The sequence below is a fragment of the Rhincodon typus genome, chromosome 30, assembly GCF_021869965.1.
Source record: "Rhincodon typus isolate 14 chromosome 30, sRhiTyp1.1, whole genome shotgun sequence".
Lineage (NCBI taxonomy): Eukaryota > Metazoa > Chordata > Chondrichthyes > Orectolobiformes > Rhincodontidae > Rhincodon > Rhincodon typus.
The window spans coordinates 36,361,035-36,372,226 of record NC_063361.1 but is presented as its reverse complement, the minus strand read 5'-3'; the positions used below and the strand labels follow the sequence as shown (position 1 = coordinate 36,372,226).

At 43.6% G+C, this 11,192-nt stretch overlaps 1 protein-coding gene across 2 annotated transcripts in view; it reads right to left on the bottom strand.

The window, feature by feature from the left end:
• Positions 1 to 11,192, bottom strand: part of LOC109923254 (junction plakoglobin-like) — a 70,023-nt gene that overhangs the window by 14,610 nt on the left and 44,221 nt on the right. For both annotated transcript variants that reach the window (XM_048614631.1, XM_048614632.1), the window contains exons 3-7: positions 10,602 to 10,855; positions 8,975 to 9,213; positions 4,697 to 4,898; positions 3,550 to 3,694; positions 2,652 to 2,755 (exon numbers count right to left, since the gene is read on the bottom strand). In XM_048614631.1, the coding sequence (XP_048470588.1) occupies positions 2,652 to 2,755; positions 3,550 to 3,694; positions 4,697 to 4,898; positions 8,975 to 9,213; positions 10,602 to 10,855 (944 nt within the window). The remainder of the gene's footprint in view (positions 1 to 2,651; positions 2,756 to 3,549; positions 3,695 to 4,696; positions 4,899 to 8,974; positions 9,214 to 10,601; positions 10,856 to 11,192) is intronic.

The following is an 11,192-nucleotide window of genomic DNA, read 5'->3' as shown; positions in this document are numbered from 1 at the left end:
ATGCTGCTTGGCCTGCTGTGTTCATCCAGCCCTGCACCTTGTTGTCTTTAATTCTGGTCTCCCTGCCATAGGAAAGATGTTGTTAAACTTGAAAGAGTTCAGAAAAGATTTACAAGGACGTAGCTGGGGTTGGATGGTTTGAGCTACAGGGAGAGACTGAATAGGCTGGGGCTATTTTTCCTACAGCATCGGAGGCTGAGCGGTGACCTTAGAAGTTTATAGGGGCATGGATAGAGCGTATCGCCAACATCTTTATCCCAGGTAGGGGGGTCCAAACCTAGAAGGCATGGGTTGAAGGGTTTAAAAAGGGACCCAAGGGGCAACTTCTTCACACAGAGGGTGGAGCATGTATGGAATGAGCTGCCTGAGGAAGTGGTGGAGGCTGGTACAATTACAACATTTAAAAGGTGCCGGAATGGGTATATGCATAGGAAGGGTTGAGCAGGATATGAGCCAAATGTTGGAAAATGGGACTGGATTAATTTAGGATATTTGGTCAGCATAGACAAAAGGGTCTGTTTCCATGCTATGCAACTCTGACTCTATGTATCTCATCCAATCCATTCTTAATTGTCAAGAGCTGTCTCAGGTCACCTGGAAGTCCATGTTTCAGCAGTAATGGCACACCCAGACAGAGCATACTAACCCACAAAAGGCCACCAGTTAATGGGGAAGGCAATGTATTATCTCCATTTTCTCTTCCTACTTGTTGAGGTTTTACTCTGCACCAACTTGGAGCTTCAAACGCCCTTCCAAGCAGGAGCCATCTCCCATTCCCCAGGTCTCAGCTGGAGTGCAGCCTGAAGCCTGCTTTGCATGCTGCCCCAACTATGAACTGACAGCTCCTCATTCCCAAGTTCACCATCATCTCCTCCAACTCCCACCCTTTCCTAAATAATATCCCATCATCATACAGCCCAGTTACCCTCCCTCATCTCCCTGTGACAACAGCTACACCTCCACCAATACAATAATGCTGAGACAAACCCGCCTCTAGATCCACAGCTAGAACTTGGGGAAGAAACAAGGAATGGAAGTGAAAACAATGAAGAAACACAGGGAGGATGAACTGAGGCTTGGCAGAAACTCTTCTGAAATTGGGAATGCAGGTGGTTAAAACCACTAAAGAAGGCCAAAAACATTTTAGGTTCTGTAAGGAGGGGGCACAGCACAAAACCTAATGATGAAGGATGGATGTTCTTGCTATAGAGGGTAGGCAGTGAAGGTTTATCAGACAGATTCCTGGGACAGCAGGACTGATATATGAGGAGAGGTTGAATGGATTAGGATTATACTTGCCAGAGTTTAGAAGAATGAAGGGTATCTCACAGAAACCTACAAAGTGCTAACAGAACTAGACAGGTTAGATGCAGGAAGGATGTTTCTGATAACGGGGGAGTCCAGGACCAGCAGTCACAGTCTCAGGACTCAGGGAAAACCACTTCGGACTGAGATAGGGAGGAATTTCTTCAGCCAGAGAGTGGTGAGCCTGTGGAATTCACTACCACGCAAAATAGTTGACGCCAAAACATTGCACAATTTCAAGAAGGAGTTAGATATAGCATTTGGGGCAAAAAAGATCAAAAAGGACCTGGGAGGGGGTGGGGAAGCAGGAAGAGTGTACTGGGTTTAACGAACAACCATGATCATATTGCAGGACACAGTAAACCCAAAAGGGTCACATGATCTGCTCCTGGTCTTGTTTTCTGTTTGTATGAAGTTATAAGGCAGACTGCAGTAAGAGCTAGATCAGTAGGCACTCCATTTCAGAAAGGACATGGAATTTAGAGTATCCAGCATGAGCTTCACTTAAACTGGGAAACTAGAGGAGACATTTTCAATACTGGTGTAGCTTCCACTGGAGCAACAGATGGTTACAGGATGATTACATTAATTTAAAATTGCGAAGGGCTTCAATCTAGTGAACAGGGAGTTATTGAAGGCAGACTTACAGGACATGTTGTCAAAAGGTTGGTGGATCATTGAGAGGGGGCCTTTCCACAGGGAATGTTTGACACAGAGACAACTATCACTTAATTCAAAAATTTCAACAGAAGTGTGAAGTGAAGATAGATAAAGGGCTATGGATGAAAAAAGTAGTGGAATTAATTCTGAATTACTCTATCAAAAGATTTTTTACAACTGATGGCTGAATGGACAATTACTGTTCTGGAAACATGCATAGTCTTAATTGCTTGAGACAATGTACATGATTCAGATTTGAGAAGCCACTGACGCTGAATTGGGGAAGAAATGCATTTTCCGCCTCCTTCCGGAGACTCTGACATGGTCTAGTTGACATTGCAGCCGAGACTAACAGGTAAAGCTCTCCCTCCAGAGGCAGAGGGTTATGAGCATGAGTCGCAATCGAGAGAGTACATGAAACGTTGATTATGTTCTCAACACAATGCCGAGAGAGGGCTGCACTATCAGAGGTTCTGCCTTTCAGGTCGTTGTTTAAGATCCCACTTCACTAAATGAAGGAGGGGCTGGGTGTACAGGGAAATATCCCAGAATCAAGAGTAATAATGATTCCTTAAACACCTGATAGAGTATCTGTAGGATCCTGCTATGCACTGATCAGTCATGTTTCCTAAGTTACAACAGTGGCTACACTCGTCAAGTGCAGTCTTGGAACTAGAGAGCCTCACCTGTTTTGTTGCTGCATCAGAGAGATTCCTCAGCGTCCAGAGACAGTTCTGAACCAGCCTGGGGCTGGAGCTGCCCAGGTGATAACCCAGAGCCTGCATCCCACCTGTTCAATAAAACACCAACTCAATTCAATGAAACAAGCTTGTACTTTGGAAATCTAAACACACGGCTTGGGGCTTTGACAGCAACAGCTGTGTAGCTTGTGTAACCTGACAGCTGTTCAGTGATCCAACAGAACATCAAAAAAAAGACAAAACAGCTCTTCATCTTCTGTGACCATAGAAACCAGCAGCCCTTTCTCAAATTCCCTCACCAAGCTGTCAACACGAGAGATTATTATACAGATATTACAGCAGAGCAACAGGCAATTTGGCCCGACTGGCACCAGAGCGTAGTCAAACACCGCTGCAGCCTCCAACCTTGCACTTTATAAGAACTTAGGGTTCCACAGATGGAAGACAACAATGCGGGAAAGCTACATGGTCCAAGCTGGAAGAGTCACCAACTCTGGTCTTGCTGCATTCTAGGATGTATCATGATGTCCTAACTCCAATGTTCTCACCACTGATTGTTTAATGTGTCAGTGTGGCAACTGGCCAATAATGGTGGCCAAAATACCCGTAATCCTGAGTGCTCTGGCAACACCCCCAATTACACAGTTTTAACAGAACACGCATGAACCGGAGACACATTGGAACCCTAGCATTTTGCAGTTTGTAATAAATCCAACTGAAAAAACAAAAAAATAGTTCCTGTTAAACACCCAGAAAGGGATGTCCAGAAAGATTCACAAAAAGCAACCAATTCAAACAGAACATGCACAAGGCAGGGAACTGAACACAGGGTGATAAAGAAGAGGGATAGAGAGAGGAATGGGTTTCAGAGACTTGTAGTTACCAGCTTCCACAATTGCCGGCTTGTTGCTAGGACAGACAGATAAAACTTTCAAGACACGGCTTGTGGTCCACAGCAGCTTCTCGTAATTGTAGGTCCTCATGATATGAACAAGGGCATCAGGGCCTCCATTAGCCAGGATAATCAGCTAAAAACAAGAACAACCTCTGGTTACAGATATCCACTCACCATACCATAATCTAAACCAGAGAGGACATATCAGAACATCACTCGATGGTGCAATTCACAGGACACGTGTACACCCACCCTGTTCATTAAAATGGAGATTCCAGCTTAAGTGTCTACCATGGCTCTGTGCATAGCACTCTCCACTCTGAGTCAGAGGTTTCGGGTCCGAGTCTCACTCCAGAGTGTTGAGGCCAGCAACCTAAGAGGACAGAGGGACAGCTGCACTGTTGAAGGTGCATCTCTCACTCGAGATCATAAATGGAGGCCTCATTAGCCCTCTCAGGTGGGGGCAATGAAAAAGGGGAGTTCGCCCAGACTCCTGGGCTCTATTTATCCCTCAACCAACATCACTATAACAGACAGCCACCTGGCCATCACACTGCTGTGCACAAATTGGTGTGTTTCCTGCATCAAAACAACAGCTATACTTCATAAAGTACTTTACTGCCTGCAAGGCACTTCTGGAAGTCCCAAACGGGTGAAAGAGACTATACAAATGCAACTCCTTTGGTATGTCAGTTGTTTGTGCTTGTTTGTATTTCAATGAAGTGAATTTTCACCAGTGACGAATCACTTTGCTGTGCACCTTCCCATTTCCTCAGTGAACAGGACCGTATCACGCAGAATTTATGGAGTGAAAGCAAACACTGCGGCACCACAGGCACAATCAGATATTGGTGTTCATCCCACAGGATGTGCGTTCTCCACACACAACCTCACCATTGCAAACAGCAGGGAAAGGGTCATGCTTCCCACCTTCCCGAGTTTCATCCATTGCCAGAGGAAAAAAAAATCCAAAGAACTGCTGATGCTGAAAATCAGAAATTGCTGGAAAAGCTCAGCAGGTCTGGCAGCATCTGCGGAGGGAAATCAGAGTTAACGTTTCGAGTCCAGTGACTCTGGTTCTGAAGAAGGGTCACTGGATTTGAAACGTTAACTCATCCATGGCCAGGCTTCTCACCTTGCTCTCCTGGTTGCCGTAAGCCAGCAGTTGCAGGCAATCCGTGGTGATGGCGAGAAACTTCACGTTATTCTTCTTCAACAGAGGAACCATCTTCTGGAGCCCATCAGCCAAACGGACCGCCATCTTTGCCCCCTCTTGGTGCAGAAGCAGATTGTGGAGGGTTGTAATGGCATAGAACAGGATGGATTCAACAGGAGAGCTGGTAATTAAACAGACAGACGAGCAAAACATCAAAACCCATACACACCAACTTTTAAAAAGCAGCAAAGTTTTAAAGGCTGTTAAAAATCATCTATAATCTTTAGCTTTGGAAAGACAGTACTGAACAAAGATATGCTAAGTTTTCTAAAACATTGGTTAGGCCTACACTAGTAACATATGTCACTCTGGACAGCACACGTCATAAAAGGTTATTGAGGTATTAGAGAGGGTGTGGAGGAGGAGATTTCCTAGAAAGGAACCAGGGAGTTAACGTGAAGAGACGGAGAAGCTCAAATTTTTATCCTTAGAGCAGAAAAACTGAAGGGAAGGTGTTCAGAATCAGTAACAGGGTGAGTAAAGTGGAGAACTGTTTCCATTCAAGGAGAGTTAGTAGCTAAAAGGGGGAACAAATTTGAAATGATTGATAGAAAACAAATCAAGCATGACAGAGCAGGAATATGATGACCAAAAGGGTAGTGAAGGCAGGTTCAGGAGCAAGTTTTAAAAGAGAATTAGATAAATAGATAGGGTCATAGAGCACAGAAACAGACCCTTTGGTCCAATCAGTCTTTGCCGACTATAATCCCAAACTGAACTAGTCCCACCTGCCTGCTCCTGGCCCATATCTCTCCAAATCCTTCCTATTTATCTACTTATCCAAGTTCCTTATAAACGTTGTAACTGTGCCCACATCCACCACTTCCTCAGGAAGTTCATTCCACACATGAATCACTGTTAAAAAAAGTTACCCTTCGTCATTTTTAAAAATCTCTCTCCTCTCACCTTAAAAATAATATACCCCCCAATCTTGAAATCCCCAATTTTAGGGAAAGGACTTCTATCAATAACCCTATTTATACCCCTCATGATTTTATAAACCTCTAATACTTGAAGGTAAACCTTTATAGGGGTGTAGGAAAACAGAGAAAGCTGTTTAGACAGTTCCGGCAAAGAGCCAGATCACAGAGGGAGACAGGCAATGAGCTCCATTTGTGTTGCAGTATTTGACAATCCTATGAAACCTTTCCAGACTTGTGAAAGCTGCTAACTCTGGGACCCATTTTTCTTGAGAACAAGGGACTCCACAGTGAACTAATGCTTTTTGTAAATTAAGGGCAAGCTGATGATTTCATGATCACTTCTACAAATACCATCATTTTTAAAAGAAACATCTCTAGAAACTATTGAATTGAGTTTTTATATTTCACCGGTGGTATCTGAGCTCATTTTCTGGATTATCAGTTCAATAACAGAATCACTACATGACTGTCCAGTATGTGACTGCACTCTTTAGCCAGTGTGCCACAGAAAGATTCTAAAACCAAGTCAATGATCTTAATCTGAATTCACGGAGACACAGGCAGACCAGTGGAGTTTGGTGATGCTGAAGATATCGAGAGAGGAGATGCTGAACGGCACGGAGTACATCCTCAGGTATTGTAATAACAAGAGCCAAGTAACACTGCAATTCCCACAGTGGGCACTGAGACAGTCAGTCACCAGATGGAAAACCGGGATCCCTACAATACCCATCACTCTATTCGAGGTTGACCTACATTGGTACCTGGTCCAGAAACACTTTGGATTTAAAATTCTCATCTGGTTTTTAAATCCCTTCAAGCTCTCACCTCTCCCTCTATCTTCACCTTCCCTTTCCCATCCCTACAGCTTTGCCAAATCTCCAAGCAGGTCAAGGTGGTATAAAAACCCAAAAGGGTTAATTGACAGGGCTTTAGCCATAGGGGCACAGCTAGTGCAGTGGTAGGGTCCCTACCTCTGAGGCAGGAGGTCCAGCTTCAAGACCCACCTGCTCCAGGAGGTGTGTAATAACAACATCTCTGAATAGGTTGATTAGAAAATATCTATAAAAAGGCTGGTCCTGGGAACATCACAGAATTATTGAAATTTTTATATATCTTAGCAATGCTGAGAGAGAATATTTTAGTGACTGCAATGTGAACTTACCTAAGTTGAGCCTAATATTTCAAGAAATCAGTACTTCAGGTAGCTATGAAGTAATATACAATTAGCCATTTACTGTTCATCACGATCGAGCCCATCCTCTGCCCAGATGCCTTGTACACATCCTTCCTCACATAACATCAGTAACTTAGACTAATATGAGCAAGGTAGACTGGTGGCAACAAGTCTACCGGAGACACCACAAGTGGTTCAGACAGATGACCAAAGACAACACAAGATGATGTGAGCTGTGGTCAGCTGAAGATTTAATTTAGTCACAACATAAGACTTAATTCCAGCCCTTTGAACATCTATTTCCTCAGGCCCAGCACTGTAGGCAATGGCTACTCCTTCAGCACCTAAGTCCCATTTTATGGAATTTCCACATAAATCTCTCCACCCCTCAAAAGTCACGATAAAACTCACCACTTAATTTGGGTTTTTGGTTATCTGCCATTGTAAAAGATGGCTTTGCCAAATATTGGTCCCTTGGTATTGCAGCGAAGAGTTTTGGAACATTTTTCTCTTAATGAGATGCTGTATAACCCTGAGCTTTGTACATGGTTTGCAGGAGTCAAATATAAAAAAAAAATCAATTCAGCTGTATGAACAGTCTACTGAGAATGAGCATTTTACTTGAACTGAAGACACATGACTCAGAACTTAAAGACGAAGAGAATCAAAACCATGAATTCAAGCCAGGAATATCACTAACTGTTTAGGATATCGTAGATCACAGTGCATACGTCTACTCTTAAAGCCTATAAAAACCTTCTAAAAACAAGGGTCAACTTGTATGTCCAGTATAAGCATAAGCAGGATTGTTGGGCCTGGAGAAATGGGTGGTGATCTTAAGCTGGGGTGATGTATGCATCATAACCTACAGTAACTGAGCCGAGTGAAATGTTGATAACTGAATAAAGAAAGCTGCAAAACTACCCTCGCCCCAAATTTCAACCAAAGATAATTGTACATTTGAGGCTGAAATGCAAAATAGATCAAGTTATATTGAATTTAAAGGAGCAGACAAGAAATCTGACTGCAACAGTTCACGAACACATCTTCACTCCTTCCTAAGGGACCCCTTATTTTGTTCTGTAGGTTCTTTCAACTAAAATGGTGTCCTCTGAACTGATCTGGAAAACTTCTTTCTGAATGGAATTTTTAAAAAGTACTTGCTCATCCTAGATACTTCTGAAATGAAGACCGATAAAGGCCTTACGTTTACTTGTCAATGAACACATTATAAAAAGTATCTTTCCAACAACACTACTGAAATTTGCAGTCACCTGCTGACATAAACTGGATTAGGTCACTGTTCCAGAAGAACATACTGATCAATTTTTAATGGAAACCCTTAAGTAAAAAAAAAAGTACCCATATGTCACTATTTTGAACTCCAAACTCCAGAAATGACATTTTCTTAAATTATATTATCCATCTTTCATTACTTTTCCAATCTGCTATCTTCTGTTAGTTCAATTGACTTCCCATGATGTTGACTTTAATACTAGTCTTTGAGGAATTCCTCAAGACTCATGTTTGGGTGGATCAATGCAGCTGTTTCTTATTGTGGGCAGATGGCACAGGACCTAATGAACATACAATAGAATCTGCGGGTGCAGTTTGGGTCCCAGAATCCCTAAAACATCACGGCCATTCCACCATTCCAAACTCCTATGGATTAGACAATTCAGATGATGTCTGAATATAAAGATCCCCTCTCAGCTACCAACAGTAGTGGCAAAGAGTCAAAGTCTGGCCTGGTGGGGTACCTGAAGCAAAGTCCACATAACAGACCCAGAGACAATGCAGGTTAGCTGGATGTCAGCAGGATAGTCATCGAGTCATGTGCACACTCAGCAGTCTCATCTTGCACTGTCTATGTCCAGAGTGGCTTTTGTGGCACGGGGTAGTGTCCCTATCTCTGGGACAGGAGACCTGGGTTCAAACCCCCAACCTGTTGCAGAGGAGTGCCACGAGATTCCTGAACAGGTTGGTTAGAAAATAACTAAATGTCACTGGGAATGTTTCAGGGAGGGGCAGGTGTTGGGGTGTTGCCAAAAATTCAGACAGCTGGAAAAGCAAGTTCTAGTTGGAGCTGCAACATACCTGAGCATCCTGACCAGTGCAGGAATCCCGCCTGATTTGAAGATGGCGAGCATGCCGTCACGGTGATGAGAGAAGTTGTGCAAGATGCCAGCTGCACAGCGAACTGTTTCCATGTCGCTCGTATTCTGCATGGTGCGGACAACTGCTGCAACCATCTGGGACGACTGCTCCAGAGCTCGACATGAAGCATCTTTCTTTGACAGCTGGTTCACTATCATGGTTGCCTTGCTGACAATAACCTATTCCACAAATTGCAGAAAGAAGGGTCAATACTTTCTTGGGCTACAATGACCAGCTTATTGGAGTGAGCCCAGGTCTCCCCCAGCAGCCCCACTGTTAATGACCCTGCCCAATGTGGAACAGGCAAACAACAACTGCCATTTATATAGTTACTTTTGGAAGGCAGAATTCACCAAGGAGCATTAATCAAACAGAACTGCGAATGACACAAGGAGACACTGGACAGGAGATGGAGTGAAAGAGGACCTGCAGTCAGGGAGAACAGCATTTATGATGTGAATAGAAGCAGAAAATTGTGAAGAGATGCTGATAAATTCAGATGTGGGGAAAGACTGCCCCAGATCAAAATTAATGAGGGTAAAATGAAGTCAACTTTGTAGTGAGGCAATTGCTGTCTAAAGTGTAAGAAATTAGGAGGAATAGAGATCCAGGAACTCAAGGACAGATATTATTAAAAACTAGTAGTCAAAGATCAATAAAATATTTGGTCTTCATCTTGAGACATTGGAAATGGAAAGGGTGAAAGTGATGTTATAATTATAGTTAGTGTACATCTGGAGTAACTGTGTTCAATCTCAGGACCACACGTTGGGAAGGATGAAGCTGCATTGGAGCAGCAGTAGAATGATCCCAGACTGGAAAGGGTTAATACATTAAATTGTATCCCGAGAGTGTAAATGGTTAAAGAGGTGAACTAATGTAGATGTTTAAAATTGTAAAAAGAGTTAATAGGATCAATAGAAAGATACCATTTCCCTTGATTTTCTTTTTGGGGACCAAGAGGGCAGGGAGGAGCAGCCCAAAACAAAGATGAGGAGAAACTCTATTCACTTGGGGGCCAGCATTTATCGCCCACCCTGGCTGCCCGTTGAGATGGTGGTGGTGAGCTGTCTTCTTGAACTGCTGCAGTCCAAGTCCAGTAGGCAACCTCACAATGCAATTAGCGAGGGGATTCTAGGGTATTGGAACACTGCCTCAGAAAGCAGTAGAGGTGGGGGTCACTGAATATTGGAAATTGAAGGTGCAGAGGCAAAGGTCACCAGGAGTAGAGGAAATGTGGAGTTCGAAACACAAACAGATCAGTCAGGAACATATTGAATGGCAGAGCAGACAAAAGGCTAAATAAGCTACTTCTGCTCCAAATTAGTAGGACTCATGAGCCAGGCTGTTCTGGGGTGATTACCAGGAGGCATTTCTTCCAGCAAAGTGATTGCGGGTGTGGGTCAACTCTAAATTTTGAATGCGGCCAATGCATTTTTGTGGGGTTATGTAAATAAAGCAGAAAAAAAATGGAGCTAAGATACAAAACCAGCCAAGTTCTAACGGAATGACAAGAAAGACATGAGGGACTTTACAGTCTCTTGTTGTCCACAAGAGAAAACCTGACCTGGTCCTCATCGTTGAGAAGTTTGGTGAGTTCAGGAATAGCCCGCGTTGCAAGCTCTGCATCATCTTGGTAATTGATGAGCTGTACAATGGCAGCTTTCAGCATCTGTGAGGATTCTGACAGTTTCTGCACATTCGTCTCCTGACCAGGGTCTATCTGGGTGGACAGGATACGAGTGCCAGTCTCCAGGGTTTCTGGAAACATGGCAGCACGCACACGTTGCCCACGGGTGGAGGCCAGTTGCTCTTCCATATCTGTAGGAGGAGAGGTCACATAGTGAAGTGTCGTCCTGTAGTCACTCAATACACTGAGCTCCAGAAACCCCTCCCTCCACCTTCCATCTTCAACTGTCATTGAACTAAGTGGCTTACTCGATCGTTTCAGAGGATAGTTAATATTTCTGTGGGTCAGGAGTCACATGTAGGCCAGACCAAGCAAGGATGGCAGATTTCCTTCCCTACAACAATTGATGGTAATTACAGATCACAGTGTAGTTTTATATTTTAAATTTATTCATGGAATTTAAACTTCACCAGCTTTCACCAATGGGATTTGAACCAGTGTCCCCAGAGCCTGGGTCTCTGGATTACT